The following is a 14,905-nucleotide window of genomic DNA, read 5'->3' on the forward strand; positions in this document are numbered from 1 at the left end:
CCTAGTGTAATATCGTCGGAAAATAAATAAAATAATTCACACGTTTTATCAAATATATATAAAATATTGGTCTGGACCGTCTGGTCTATAAATTCTTTTGAATCTTTCCAAATCAACGTACGTGATTAACAACATATTGTGTTAACTTCTTGCATTCACGTCCAAAAGGTTTTAAAATAGTCATATATATGTTTGTTACTTAAGATTTTTGTTGCATGCTCGGATTTAAGTGACCCAGTCTTCTAAGAAGACAAAACATGAACGGATGGTACAAAGCCTAATCCTTATAAGTTTGTTTAAATGGAATCTCATTTTAAATACGAACAAATTGCGATCAATGTTAAGTAGAAAGCAATATATATAGGTAAAAAGGTAATCAGATCGACCTCCCATAAAAAGAAAGTACAAGTATACTATTTTATTGGGTCATAATTTTCAGACTATGTTTATAAATAAAAAAAAAAAACTAAAAATCTCATAAAGTAATAAGAGGCCGTTTCAAATAATTTTTACAGTGAAGTGGTTTGTTTCTCAGTGTATGCATAAGAGTTTGAACACAAAAACTTGATTTTGGTGACATAGGATTTGACCCCTCGACTAATCTTGATTTGTTGCAATCATGTAAATAAGATTAGGTGATTCCATGGTTAACATTTGTGCGCTTACACATGTGTCTGTTTTTTAATTAGTGTTACAGATATTTTGATTCTATCACAAGAAGTGAATCTAATCCTCTGACGAAAAAAAAAAAGTGAATCTAATCCTCTACAACAATTGAGAATAAAACAATAATTTCATATACGAGTTCTCAACAAATAATCATCTATATGCAAACAAGTTTACAGTAAACAATAAAAATTTTAATCTTAATTAATTCACATTTTATGGGAATCGAACATGCATAACATAGAAACATTATTTGATAATTAATCAACCACTAGGCGAAGAATGTTTTATATATACATATGTTTAAATATTCAAATTGCAAATAATTTATATATATATATATATATATATTGTGAAATATAAGATGGTTCCAAGTTGTATGTAATTAATAGTTGTAGTTTTTTTTAATATTTAATGATATTTTGACGGGTAGAGAAAATAAATTTTGAAGTGGTAAGAAATAGTGGGTTTGATTGGTAAACACTAACAAAGCTTTACAAATGGTATCGCTTTGGATTTTACCAATCACAAAAATTTTACCAAAAACTTTATTAAAACTTTTATTCTCAGCTTTTTTGTACAGTTTTCATGTACAGTTTTGCACTATTCCGTAAAAGCTTACAGTTTCAGTTTACAGTTTTTCTGTACAGCTTTGATTACGTTACCAATCAAACCCAGTATGAGTTAAGAAAATAGTATGAGTTAATGTTGAACAAGAGTGTTATGAAAATCATAAGAGACAGGAGAGGAGAACAACTGGAGCCTTGAAGAGGAGTGTTGTCAAACTTTAGTTATTTGAACTTTCTAATCACGTGTTCCATCTTCACGTCCGATTAGTATAGTTTCAACTAAAACCCTGTTATTAATGGATAACTTTTTTCTAAATTGCTAATGCTTTGTTCAATGGCTGCTTAATATCGGGTTAAAAGAGGTTTAGGTAGTGACCTATTCAAGTATTGCTCAACACCAATACAATTGAATGACTGATATTTTCTGGTCAATAACAAGATCCCATAGATCTCATACCAAGAAAACCAAGATTTCATAGATATTTGTATTTGCCTATACAAACGTAAAGATGAACACTATTAAATCTTTAGATAATGTTTCATCATAAGATGGAAGATAAGAAGAATTAGGTGCGTTAAAAAAAAATATTGTGGCATGGACCCTATGAGTATATGGTGGACACATACTAAAACCGGTACTATAGATTATTGATTTTTGAATCAACTTAGAATCTTTGTATACATTTTTTTCTCCTTTTTCTTTGTTTAAGAGCTCTATAAATATTTAATGTTTGATATCATGAAAAGAAAAAATAAAATAAAAACGTTTGATAAACAGTATCATTCACAAATCCAAGTTTTGTTTTATTTTTATGGAAACTTAAATTGAAGCCATTAAAAGTGGATGCCCCACCACCATTCTTCCAAATTCAACTGTCCTCATGACCCCAAAAATCAACGTTCAAAATTGATCCACGCATTTCGCAAACATTGCTGTCTGTTAATCTTTTTTTTTTTTAACACGAAACTGTATTATACATACTGTGAAAACTTTTTTCCAATTAATATTATCTTCTCCACAAACTAATACAAGAGACAAAAAAAAAAAATATCTTTTGTTTTTCCTGATTTCATAAGAAATCTTATCTAAAAAAATTGGAAACTTGCATTCAAAGAAATTGACCAAAATAATTCATATATCCATTAACTAGCCCAAATTAGAGTGTTAATCTTAGTCTGACATGCACACACATACACTAATGACTTAAAATCCGCTATAATTAAATTTGACCTACACAACTGTGTTGGTGCTGAAAAATAAAGACAAATATGTTAGTTTAGGAAATATATTTTAAAATGTGCTACATGAGGAATGTTTTAATAAGATACAAGAGATAAGTACTAATATCTTTGAGGAATCCCATATAATCACATAGTATACCTCAGCTATAAAGAAATTTGTAGTCAACAAGTTTTCAAATGTTGAATATGGACCTATATAATCAAATATACAATTTTTTATTTTATTTTTTTTTGCTAATTTTGACCTACACAATTGTGGTAATACAGAAAACAGAAACAAATATGTCAATTTAAGAAAGATATGTTCAAATGAGATATATAAAGATTGATTTGAACAGAATAAGATATGTACAATGTTTTTTATTAAATTAATAAGAATAACATATATCATATTTACTCATTAGTATTCTTTAAAATCTTGAAAAAATTTCCAATGAACAGTTTTTCAAATTCTGTTTTTTTTTGAATCACAAGTGCAGTGGAAACTCGAACTTTTGTCCTCGACTTCTCTTCGTTAATCCAAATCACACAAAATAATTATGTGAGTTAATTTTTTCAATGTATTATTATGATTCCTTTACAATCTTTTGAGTAAAATTTTCCAAACCTTTACAATCTTATTTCTTGTTCATATACCATGCTCTACAGAAAATATGATTTCCTTAGATTTCATTTATTTATCTTTTTTTTTTTCTTTTTGAAATTTCGTGCAACAATTCTTTTACTTTTTATTTTAATTTATAATCCAACTTGGATTGTGAATTTGGGGAGGGAGAGGAAATGACGCATTTACCCTTTTGGAACCAAAACATCGAAAACAGAAAACGCTTTTGATTATTTAATCCTAAAGTCATCAGGAAAACAAAAACTGCAATTACCAATAACACTTTTTCACAGCCAAGTGTCTATAAATACAGGCCATAATTACACCATCTTTTCTCACAAAACCTTACAAACACAATCCCACAATAACCACAAAAACACACACTAAAAGAAATCACAAACAAAAAAATTCTAGTTTGCAGCTCCATATTTTCGAAAACACTTTATAATAATCTCATAAATGGGTCATGGCACGAACAGAGTAGAAGACATGTCGTCGCCCAACAATGGAACCGCCGCAACCGCAACCGCAACCGCAGGAGGAGAAACGATCGTGGAGATACACAGCGTTTGTCTGCCGCCTAAGAAAACAGCGTTTCAGAAACTGAAGAAACGCGTTGCTGACGTGTTCTTCCCTGATGATCCGTTACAGAGGTTTAGGAACCAAACATGGAGAAACAGAGTGATCCTTGGTCTTCAAAGCTTGTTCCCTATATTCACATGGGGTTCTCACTACGATCTCAAGCTTTTTAGGTCCGACGTTGTCTCTGGTCTCACCATTGCTAGTCTCGCCATCCCTCAGGTAAACAACACTTTCATTGCCTCTCTTTTAGGTTTCTTTTGACAAAAGGGAAAGTTTTTATCGAATGTTTCCAAATTTTTTATAAAGTTCTTGAAACTTTATTTATTTAATTATACTATATTACAGATTTTATTATTTGCTCTATATCATGCGACAATTTTGAGCGTGATATGTGGACAATTTTAAAAATTTAATTTAGAGTATATAATTCATTATGTTGAAAGGGATAATAAAAAGGCGTAACTGAAGATGTTTTGTGATTTGTCATTAAATCGCTGAGTCGTGTGGGGATGACTAGTTGGACTTAGAGCAGTTAAAGCCAAAAAAAAAAAAACACACTTTTTGCTGTGTTTGTTTTGGATTATCAATGTCATTCAATGTTATCAATAAATGTAGGGAAAACAAAAATATTTTAAAATTTGACAATTTCATACACATATTACCCCTAAAAATATGGTTCTTTTAATTGTTTTTTTTTTCTTACATATTTCTTTTTTTTTAATTTGCAGGGAATCAGTTATGCCAAGCTAGCAAACTTACCACCCATAGTTGGTCTTTGTGAGTATCAATCATCATTATCACATATACACATGCTAACCAAGTCTAGTTAACTTAAATTTAGTCTAACTAACTAATTTGGTCGGTTGCATGCAGACTCAAGCTTTGTGCCACCGCTTATATACGCAGTTCTTGGGAGTTCAAAACATCTTGCAGTTGGTCCTGTCTCGATAGCATCACTTGTGATGGGATCAATGTTAAGTGAAAGTGTTTCTCCAACACAAGACCCAATTCTTTATCTACAATTGGCTTTCACTTCAACTTTCTTTGCTGGTCTCTTCCAAGCCTCCCTTGGTCTTCTTAGGTACTATACTCTTTTCAAATTCATAAAACTCATCTTTGGAATTTGCGATCGTCATGTGAAAGAATATGTAAAGCCTCTTAATTAGTGTAGAATATATTCAGAGTTTTGCGTAAGCCTCTTTTGTTGAACTTTCACTGAAAGACCGAAAGTGAAAATTAGTCATAATGAATAGAGAGATTAAGTTAATATTAAGTAAAAAGAACCAAGATTCTATATGTTTGATTTTGATAGTGACAAGTGACATGTACTAATATCTACACCTCCCAAGATGCTTCCTTCTTTTCTACTAGTTTTAGTGCTTTCACTGTTTAGTTTTCTTTTTTCCATGGTCAGCAACTCTTGCTTTTATGTAACTTAATTTACTTTTAAAAAATTTCAGGCTGGGATTTCTGATTGACTTTTTGTCAAAGGCAACTTTGGTTGGTTTCACTGCTGGTGCTGCAGTGATTGTGTCACTTCAACAGCTTAAGGGTCTTCTTGGAATTGTTCACTTCACTGGCAAAATGCAATTCATTCCTGTCATGTCATCTGTTTTCAACCACAGATCTGAAGTAAGTCAACATCATTTAATTGAAGTAAACTATAATAAAAGTAAACAACCAAGATTCTTCTCTTATAATAATGTTACAATTTTGCAGTGGTCATGGGAAACTATTGTGATGGGGATGTGTTTCTTGAGCATTCTCTTAACCACAAGACACATTGTAAGTTCAAACTCCATGCATTTTTCCACTTGTGATATTAACCGCGGTTGAATATTTAACATTTACTGTTTTTTTTTTGCTGAATATATAGAGCATGAGGAAGCCAAAACTTTTCTGGATATCAGCTGCAGCACCTTTGGCATCAGTTATTATATCAACTCTGGTTGTATTCCTCATTCGATCCAAAACTCACGCCATCTCTTATGTAAGAACCAGACTGACTTATCTTACTATGCAAAACTGAACTGGGAGAGCTCAGACTCATAAGAGTTTTATAACCTTTATTGCAGATTGGACATCTACCAAAGGGTTTGAATCCACCTTCATCAAACATGTTGTACTTCAGTGGTGCTCATCTTGCTCTTGCCATCAAAACCGGCATCATTACTGGGATTCTATCTCTTACAGTAAGCTCTCCAAAATCTCTAGCTTCTTTTTAACGTTTCAGAGTTAATATGTGACTAACTTTTGAACCTGACTGTGATATTTTTCAGGAAGGGATTGCTGTAGGGAGAACTTTTGCATCTCTAAAGAACTATCAAGTTAATGGGAACAAAGAAATGATGGCTATAGGTTTTATGAACATGGCTGGTTCCTGCACCTCTTGCTATGTTACAACAGGTTCAAATTTTACTTGAAACCAACGATCTCATTCACCTCTGTGGTTCAGGAAACAGCGTTTTGACTCCAGTTTATTGTTTTCTTTAGGGTCTTTCTCTCGATCTGCGGTGAACTACAATGCTGGAGCAAAAACAGCGGTGTCTAACATTGTGATGGCCTCAGCAGTTCTTGTGACGCTTTTGTTTCTGATGCCACTCTTCTACTACACTCCTAATGTGATCCTAGCTGTTATCATCTTAACCGCGGTGATAGGTCTCATTGATTATCAAGCCGCTTACAAGCTCTGGAAAGTCGACAAATTCGATTTCTTCACTTGCATGTGTTCCTTCTTTGGCGTTCTCTTGGTTTCTGTACCTCTTGGCCTAGCAATAGCAGTGAGTATACTATACAACTATATCTCAAGGTTCTCATTTTCCAAAAATTTCAGGCTGTTCTCTAAGTTTGATATCTTTTTATTGCAGGTGGGAGTTTCAGTTATCAAGATCTTGTTGCACGTAACCAGACCAAACACTTCAGAGTTTGGGAACATTCCAGGGACTCAGATATATCAGAGTCTTGGAAGATACAGAGAAGCCTCAAGAATCCCTGGATTCCTAATTCTTGCCGTTGAATCTCCTATTTACTTCGCCAATAGCACTTACTTGCAAGAAAGGTCAGTCATCTTTACTTCACTTATCTCTTCTTGATATGGTCTCTTTTCTATTTCGTTCTTAACTTATGGAAACGAGTTTATGGTTCTGTAGGATCTTGAGATGGACCAGGGAAGAGGAAACTCGGATAAAGGAGTTCAATGCTACTACCTTGAAATGCATAATTCTCGATATGACAGGTAACTTCCGTTTTCTGAACTATGTTCAAGAATTCTCAACCCGTCTCCTTGCTCATACTTTGTTTCTTTGGAATTATCTCAGCTGTGTCGGCGATAGACACAAGTGGACTTGAAGCTGTGTTTGAACTTAGGAGGAGGCTTGAGAAGCAATCACTTCAGGTTTGAATTCTAAACTAGAAAACAAAGTTCATTCCTATAAACCTATGAAAGAAAAACACACTAACTTATGTCAAACTCTCGTTTTATATAGCTTGTGCTGGTGAATCCTGTGGGAACCGTGATGGAAAAGCTACACAAGTCCAAGATCATTGAGTCATTGGGTCTGAGTGGACTTTATCTAACAGTTGGTGAAGCTGTAGCTGATCTCTCATCAACATGGAAAGCTAATGGACAACCATGAGACAAAGCAGTCTCCTAGGAATTTGAAAACTTCGAACTTTTACTGGAGAATTTGACAACTTGTCCTGGAAGACTGTTTCTGAAGACGGAGCAGCCTCTTGTGAAACATTTTTGGTGCTAGCTGTAAACTCGTTGAGGGAGTTTCTGTTTTAATTGTAGAATAAATGTAATATCATCGTTTAACATATCGGTATCAGCTCATAATTTGGATATAAATAGCCTATGCAAAGCATTGATCTTGTCAATTTATATTCCTACCATCATCACTGTTGGGTTATACTCAATGATGAAACTCTAGAACCATTTGCCTCTAGTCAAAATTTACACAAAGGTTTAATATTGGCTACAAATAATAGATGAGTTGTATGATAAGAGTAGCAAGCTCTGGTCATTATAAACCTTGTCTCTTCAAGAACTGGTACTGCTCTTTCTCCTCCTGACAACTTTCTTCACAGTAACTGTGTCATCGCTTTTCTCTTTGTCGTCTTTACTATTCACAGCTTTTACAGACTTCGGTTCACTCCTCATGCGCAGTATCTCACCCTTTGCAGAGCCCAAGTCCTCCTCGAGCTTCTTCACTTTCTTCTCTAGAACTTCCCTCTCTTTTCCAAGACTCATCACGAGGATATGTGCATCTTCCACGTTTTCCTTGGCTTCTTTTGATGCATTCTTTGCCTCTTCTAGTGACCTTTGTAGCACTTCTTTCTCATCCTCCAAGCTCGAGACATGGGTATTCACCTTCTCAAGCTCTCGTGACAGTATAGTTGTGTTCTTGTTCATTTCATCTAAGGACTTTACTGCTTCTTCGAGGTCTGTTTCAAGGGATTTCCTAGCCTCCCTGTCCATCAAGATCTGCTTTTCCATTCCTTTCACCTCTTTATTCAACGACAAAACCGTCTTCTTCTCCTCTTCCAATTCCTTGCTAGTGGTCTCAACTTTCTTGTAAACCTCCACTAGTTCCTTCTGAAGGCTTTGGTTCTTGACAGAAGATTCATTGAGTTCATGGGTTACTCCCTCAAGCTCGTCTTTAGCTCTCTTCAGAAGATCTTTCTCCACTACAAGTTCGCTAGCCAAAGTCTCATTTTTCTGTTTTTCCGCATCAAGGTTCCTTTCATATTTTTCCTTAGCTTCATTCCAATCTGCGTGAACTATAGCAAGCTCTGATTCTAACTTTGAACACAAAGATCTTGACTCATCTAGCAACGTTTCCAGGTCAGAGACCCGATCTCTAGATGCCTGAAGTGTTTTCTTTGTTCCATCAAGTTCATGTCTCAAATTTTTTACAGTAGTCAGCTCTATATCCAGCATTCTCTTCGAGTCTTGGTATTTCTCAGTTAAGTCAGCAACTTTGTCTTTATTTTTATTTACATCATCTAGCGCACGACCAAGCTTTTCATTTAGCTGCTGAATCTCCTGCTCTTTCGTGCTGATGAGCTCCGCATCAGCTGCTGCTCGCGTCTCAGAAGTCAATTTCAAAGCACTATAATCTTTTGAAACGTCATCAAGCTTCTGAATATAACTCTCTTTCTCAGCCTTCAAAGTTGTTATTCTGGTGTTTAACTTCTCAATTGCAGAATTCTTCGAGTCCAATTCATTCTGATTTCTTGTGAGTTCTTCCTTCAGCTGTTTGATTTCTAAATTCGCTTTAGCAAGATCTTGGCTAATTTGAGTGTAAGCAGAGTTGAGATGCTCCAGTTCTGATTCCTTTTCTGCCAGCAATGCACTAATACGTTGAGTTTTCTCTTCACTATCTTTCAGCTCCAAACTAAGCAAGTTGATCCGATCTTGCAGCTTCTCAACTAAATCAACCTTTCCACAGAGCTCTGTTTCAAGTGCCTTTTTGTCTTCACCAGCCTTTGACAAACTACTTTGCAGACTTTCGATTTGAACTTTAAGCTCCTCACATAATCTCTTCTCGCTACTTAGCTCCCGGCCTAAGCCTGCCACCACATCCTTTGCAGAATTCAACTGGTTGGTCAATGGCAATTGTTCCTCTTTTGCTTTTTTTAGTTCCTTCTTCCGCTCTTCCTGCTCATGCTGCAGCTTTGCTTCAAAGTCTTTCTCCTTCAAAACTAATGCTCTTTCTTTGTCTTTCAACTGGTTCTTTAGCTGTATGTCACAGTTACCGGTAGCTTTAAATAAAAAAAATCGAATCCAGCAGCAAGACAAAAGAAGAGAAGCTCGAACTAAATGCTAAAGATCAATACTTCTCCATGGCATTAAACAATTCAGCCACAATTGCAAAGCAAAATCTTAAGTGCGAGTAGCTTACAGATTCAATGGTTCCTTCAGCAGCTTTTGTATCTTGCCGAGCCAGTGCATAAAGTGCACCAAGAACTCCAGCACTAAAAATTCCAAGACCATTCAGGAGAGACAGAAATGTATTTGGGGATGTTCCTTCACTTACTACTGCAACCTATTCACCAAACCAATACTGATTCAGTAAAGTATCAAGCACTTCAAAAACACATTGATTCTAAAAGAGTTCAAATTGAGAAGGTCAAAGAGAGACTCTTACAACCTCAGTTTCTTGATCAAGCTTTGATGTCTTTATCTCATTGCCTCCTGTAATTAAAAAGAAGAACTGATTACAGCAATGAAAAGATAAACAGAAAGTAACATTTTGAGAATTCTCATCAACTCACTAGACCAACAACAATGCAGTAAGGAGAATAAAAAAGAGAGCAATAAAGAAAAAAAAGAAGCTCACTTTCATCAGCCAAAGCCGGTGATCGAAGCTGCAAAAACGGAAGAACGGAGATACCCACAAGAAGAAAAGCTCTCCTTTTGACGGAGGCAGTGTCAAACTCATACCCATCTTCCCGGTTTAAAGAAGCCGATGTTGGTCGCCGGCGCTTGAACTTGGCGACATTACTCGAACACAGAAGCCCAAACTGAGACGGAGAAGTAGAAGAAGAAGAAGAAGGAGACGGAAGGAATCTGGAATGGAGAGGAACAGAAGGGACGAAGCAAGATCCCCCAATGAGGAAACCCATCTTCGCCGCCAAGTAACCTTACTTGGAGATTAGAATTGTGTGGCAAATGAAGCAATCCTCCTGTACTCACAGACACAAAGCAGACCCCAAAAACAAAAAAGGAACTTCCTTTGTGTACTACTACTGACTAGTAACCTCGGCAAAATCCCAAAGAAGAATGCTAAGAACTTCGATTGCTGAAATCAAAAAATATCTTTAAATCCTACGAAATCGGAATCAAAGATTGAAACTTTTTCTTTGTTTGAAGAAGGAGCAATGGCATATCTGCAATTTTGGAAAAGTTCGGTGCTTTGTGTACATTACTTACCCAATCAAAACTCGCCACGTTTTAGACTTTGCTGCCTCGTTATCTTCAATCTTTGGTGTTGGCTCGGTTAAAGAAAACACGTGAGCCTCACGTGCGTCTTCTTCAACATCTCTGACCCCTAAAACTTCAAAATCTCAAACCACCGACGGCGACTTGAAATAACGATTGCTGGACGTCGGAATTTGTCGCCACCGGACTTTTTTACATGTGAAGAACCTAACTATAAAGATGATGTACATATCTGCTCGATCCAATTTCCAAAAGAGGAGTATCTCAACTCTACCTCATCTCTCTCAGAGATTTAAACAAACAGGTGATATGCATACTTCTGTTCCTCTTACCCTTCTTGAAATTGATGGTTTTAGGGTTTTAGGAGAAATGGACTTTGCAAAAAAAAAGTCTAAAGTTGCTTCCTTTTGAAGTAAGAGAAGGAGAACAGGTTTTGATTTTGAACATTTGTTTTTTTTTTTATCCATGAATTTTGCAGAGAAGGAGATTGTTCAGATGTTTAGTGAACCGAATCATGAGGAATCTGAGAAGCCTCAAGAGAAGTGGAAACTATCTAGAAAGGATCCATCAGTGAGGATGTTGGATGAGAGATTCATTAGGATAGTGAAAATCTTCAAATGGGGACCTGATGCTGAGAAAGCCTTGGAGGTGCTTAAACTTAGAGTAGATCATCGATTAGTTCGTTCCATTCTTGAGATAGACGTTGAGATTAATGTCAAGATTCAGTTTTTCAAATGGGCTGGTAAAAGAAGAAACTTTCAACATGATTCCTCCACTTACATGACCTTGATACGTTGCCTTGAAGAAGCTAGGCTTTATGGTGAAATGTATAGAACGATACAAGAGGTGGTTCGTAATACATATGTTAGTGTTAGCCCTTCTGTGCTCTCTGAGCTTGTGAAAGCGTTGGGGAGAGCTAAGATGGTTGGTAAAGCCTTGTCGGTTTTTTATCAGGCGAAAGGACGCAAGTGTAAACCCACTTCGAGCAGTTACAACTCGGTGATTCTAATGTTGATGCAAGAAGGACAGCACGAGAAAGTACATGAGGTTTATACTGAGATGTGTAATGAAGGTGATTGTTTTCCAGACACGGTTACTTACTCTGCGCTTATATCCTCGTATGAAAAATTAGGCCGTAATGATTCTGCGATAAGGTTGTTTGATGAGATGAAGGATAACTGTATGCAGCCTACAGAGAAAATATACACCACGTTGTTGGGAGTATACTTCAAGGTGGGTAAAGTTGAGAAAGCTTTGGATCTTTTCGAGGAGATGAAACAAGCAGGTTGTTTGCCAACTGTTTATACTTACACAGAACTGATTAAGGGACTTGGTAAAGCTGGGAGGGTGGAAGAAGCATATGGTTTATATAAGAATATGCTTAGAGATGGATTGACTCCTGATGTTGTGTTCTTAAACAACCTGATGAACATTTTAGGCAAAGTGGGTCGAGTTGAGGAGCTGACAAATGTGTTCAGTGAGATGGGAATGTGGAGATGTACACCCACTGTAGTTTCATACAATACTGTGATTAAAGCTCTGTTTGAGGCTAAAGCACCTGTTTCGGAAGTGAGTTTTTGGTTTGATAAGATGAAAGCAGACGGTGTTTCCCCTAGTGAATTCACTTACTCAATTCTTATAGATGGTTATTGTAAGACTAATAGGGTAGAGAAAGCTCTGTTGCTTCTTGAGGAGATGGATGAGAAAGGTTTTCCACCTTGTCCTGCAGCGTATTGCAGCCTCATAAACGCTCTGGGAAAAGCCAAAAGATATGAAGCAGCGAATGAGCTATTCAAAGAACTAAAAGAAAATTTCGGCAATGTAAGTTCTCGAGTATACGCTGTGATGATCAAACATTTTGGGAAATGCGGGAAGCTCAGCGAAGCTGTAGAACTCTTCAATGAGATGAAGAACCAAGGAAGTGGTCCTGATGTTTACGCTTACAACGCCCTCATGTCAGGAATGGTGAAGGCTGGTATGGTAAACGAAGCTAACTCGTTGCTTAGAAAGATGGAAGAAACCGGTTGCAGCGCTGATATAAATTCGCATAATATCATCCTCAATGGGTTTGCTAGAACAGGTGTGCCAAGGCGGGCTATAGAAATGTTTGAAACTATGAAGCATTGTGGTATCAAGCCTGATGGTGTAACGTATAATACTCTTCTTGGATGCTTCGCACATGCTGGAATGTTTGAGGAAGCTGCACGAATGATGAGAGAGATGAAAGATAAAGGATTTGAGTATGATGCCATCACTTACTCATCTATACTTGAAGCTGTTGGCAATGTGGATCATGAAATAGTTGCTTAATCTTTGTAAGAGTTGATTTCTCTAAATGGAATAACAAAAAAAAAAAAAAAAAAAAAAAAAGAAGCTGAAAGATTACTACTCTGTTCCATTTCTTTCACACACAGCATGTGTATAGACTTCATAAAAAAGTGTACTACTGATCATATAGTAATGTGAAAGAATTAGCAATGACTTAGCACACGTGATTACACGTAATCATCGCCTAAGTCTATTGATAAACTACTAAGGAATCACATGAGTATCTTCCATTATCTTTTGCATAAGCAAATGCTAAAAGCTCTTACTCAACATTATAGTCTAATTAGGATTAATGTATATAGTTTTTAAAATATAAACACTTGAATCCAAAAATGATTACTACAAGAAAGAAGCTCAAGAATAATTAAGATTTGAATACGTTAGAAGAAACAACAAATCTAGCAGAAAAAGACTTTGAAGACACATCAGGATCTTCGTGATATGCGATAGTTCCATCATCCTCGAAGTTTTGGGAATAATTAAAAGGATCATAACGAACACGATGATCAAAAATCTGATTCTTCTTCTTTTGTCTCATCATCACTATCTTCCTCCATATCAATCTCCATTTTGAGATCTTCTTCAATCTCAAAACATCTTCAGACTGATCTTTGATCCGATCGTAACTGCAAGTCTTCGAACGCATTAGGTGTTTCTTGTCGATACCTGAACCACAGAGCTCCATGAAAATATGCTTTAGACAACAGAATGTAAATTTAGGGACACAGATGATATTCTTGGGTGATATGTTATGGTGTGAGTATTAAATAGTGTTTAGGATTATGATATGATGATGTTGAGGATCTAATCTTGTCTTTAAGGAGTAAAGCATGATTTGTTTAATTACTTACTTATAAAAGTAATAATATTCTATGTTACAACTTGCTTAATCCTGCAATGTGATGCATATATATATATTAATGATTCGTAGTACATCATATTATAAGATCAATTCTGTTATAAAGCAATTTAAAACATTAATGATTAGATATGTACAAACTAATGGGATATCCATTGTATTTATTTATAGGGCAATGTGTAAATAAACAAATATTTGCCGTTTTCTTTATATACGTTACATCATTTTTAGTCAGGTTTCATAAAACTGTCTATTAATTTGTAAAATCTACTCCTTATGTCTCTAATAAATGGATGTTTTGACATTATTACTTATATTAAAAAAGTTTAATTTTTATTTGTAAATTATTTTTGGATAGATAGAAAAAATAAAAAGCTATTAGATAAATGTCATGTGCAAAAAAATATAAAGTAGAAATTTATTTTATTTTTTTCATCTACAAAATAAATCATTTAGAAACAGAAATAAATCCTAGAACATCAATCAATTAGTCATAAATGGAGTACCGTAAAGACAGCAATACATGCATGTACAGTATCTTTAAAAATAACTGAAATATATTATGTTATTAGAAAAGTGAATTATTTAATAATCCTTTTTTTTGTTGAGCATTTTGCAACATAGAGAATATTAAAACTTTTTAGATATTAAAAATCACATATATTTTATTGGATGCATGTACAAAGGCTCCAATTGGTGATCAAAATTTAGGAAAGAAATGAGGAATATCACATTCCTCTCTATTCCACAATTTTTACCATATGAAAGTAATATTTTTCCCCCTACATTTTTCAAAAAATAAAGAACAATAGAACAAAAATGTTCTTCCCCAAAATTGATGAGGAACAAATGGAACTAAAAAAAAAAGGAAAAATATTAAAATTTGTTATTTTATTTTAAAATAAATTAAAAATATGTATATTAATAAAAATTTCAATTTTGTAATAGAATACTTTTGTATTTTCACAATGTATTGACAGAAAAATATTTATGATATGAATTTTATGTTAAACTAATCTTAAGGCTCTATTTGAAAACTGTATGAATAGTAAAACAAATTTAAATTACTCTTATTGTATGTTACCATTTACTATTTTGTTCGTAGATTT

General features: G+C 34.9%; 3 protein-coding genes across 4 annotated transcripts; 2 read left to right on the plus strand and 1 right to left on the minus strand.

The window, feature by feature from the left end:
• Positions 1-3,343: 3,343 nt before the first annotated feature.
• Positions 3,344-7,542, plus strand: LOC104745916 (putative sulfate transporter 3.4). Its single transcript, XM_010467297.3, has 13 exons — positions 3,344-3,882; positions 4,392-4,440; positions 4,537-4,744; positions 5,124-5,295; positions 5,383-5,448; positions 5,540-5,653; positions 5,739-5,855; positions 5,943-6,069; positions 6,157-6,443; positions 6,531-6,721; positions 6,813-6,898; positions 6,981-7,057; positions 7,149-7,542. The coding sequence occupies exons 1-13, from the start codon at positions 3,541-3,543 to the stop codon at positions 7,296-7,298; spliced, it is 1,986 nt and encodes a 661-aa protein (XP_010465599.1). The 5' UTR covers positions 3,344-3,540; the 3' UTR covers positions 7,299-7,542.
• A 39-nt stretch (positions 7,543-7,581) lies between these two features.
• On the minus strand, positions 7,582-10,555 carry LOC104745917 (MAR-binding filament-like protein 1). 2 transcript variants are annotated; one of them, XM_010467299.3, is made up of 4 exons: positions 10,008-10,555; positions 9,819-9,862; positions 9,570-9,713; positions 7,582-9,406 (listed from the first exon to the last, which is right to left on the minus strand). In XM_010467299.3, exons 1-4 carry the CDS (start codon positions 10,291-10,293, stop codon positions 7,706-7,708), a joined length of 2,175 nt encoding a protein of 724 aa, XP_010465601.2. In that variant the 5' UTR covers positions 10,294-10,555; the 3' UTR covers positions 7,582-7,705. The 2 variants fall into 2 exon arrangements, with proteins under 2 accessions (XP_010465601.2, XP_010465600.2); XM_010467298.3 differs by having other exon boundaries at positions 9,816-9,862; positions 10,008-10,499.
• Positions 10,038-13,087, plus strand: LOC104748222 (pentatricopeptide repeat-containing protein At3g16010-like). The gene is made up of 2 exons (XM_010469898.3): positions 10,038-10,913; positions 11,088-13,087. Exons 1-2 carry the CDS (start codon positions 10,829-10,831, stop codon positions 12,917-12,919), a joined length of 1,917 nt encoding a protein of 638 aa, XP_010468200.2. The 5' UTR covers positions 10,038-10,828; the 3' UTR covers positions 12,920-13,087.
• Positions 13,088-14,905: the final 1,818 nt, after the last annotated feature.

The sequence above is a fragment of the Camelina sativa genome, chromosome 15, assembly GCF_030686135.1.
Source record: "Camelina sativa cultivar CO46 ecotype springtype chromosome 15, ASM3068613v1".
NCBI classification, from domain to species: Eukaryota; Viridiplantae; Streptophyta; class Magnoliopsida; order Brassicales; family Brassicaceae; genus Camelina; species Camelina sativa.

Bases quoted from the DNA above. Each gene is read 5' to 3' on its own strand.
- LOC104745916 (XM_010467297.3), top strand. From the start codon at position 3,541: ATGGGTCATGGCACGAACAGAGTAGAAGACATGTCGTCGCCCAACAAT. The intron at 5,856-5,942 runs GTAAGCTCTCCA...GATATTTTTCAG, and splicing joins CTGGGATTCTATCTCTTACA to GAAGGGATTGCTGTAGGGAG. The intron at 6,722-6,812 runs GTCAGTCATCTT...ATGGTTCTGTAG, and splicing joins AGCACTTACTTGCAAGAAAG to GATCTTGAGATGGACCAGGG.
- LOC104745917 (XM_010467298.3), bottom strand. From the start codon at position 10,293: ATGGGTTTCCTCATTGGGGGATCTTGCTTCGTCCCTTCTGTTCCTCTC. The intron at 9,714-9,815 runs GTAAGAGTCTCT...TTTGGTGAATAG, and splicing joins TTGATCAAGAAACTGAGGTT to GTTGCAGTAGTAAGTGAAGG. The intron at 9,407-9,569 runs GTAAGCTACTCG...TGTGACATACAG, and splicing joins CTGAAGGAACCATTGAATCT to CTAAAGAACCAGTTGAAAGA.
- LOC104748222 (XM_010469898.3), top strand. From the start codon at position 10,829: ATGATGTACATATCTGCTCGATCCAATTTCCAAAAGAGGAGTATCTCA. The intron at 10,914-11,087 runs GTGATATGCATA...TGAATTTTGCAG, and splicing joins TCAGAGATTTAAACAAACAG to AGAAGGAGATTGTTCAGATG.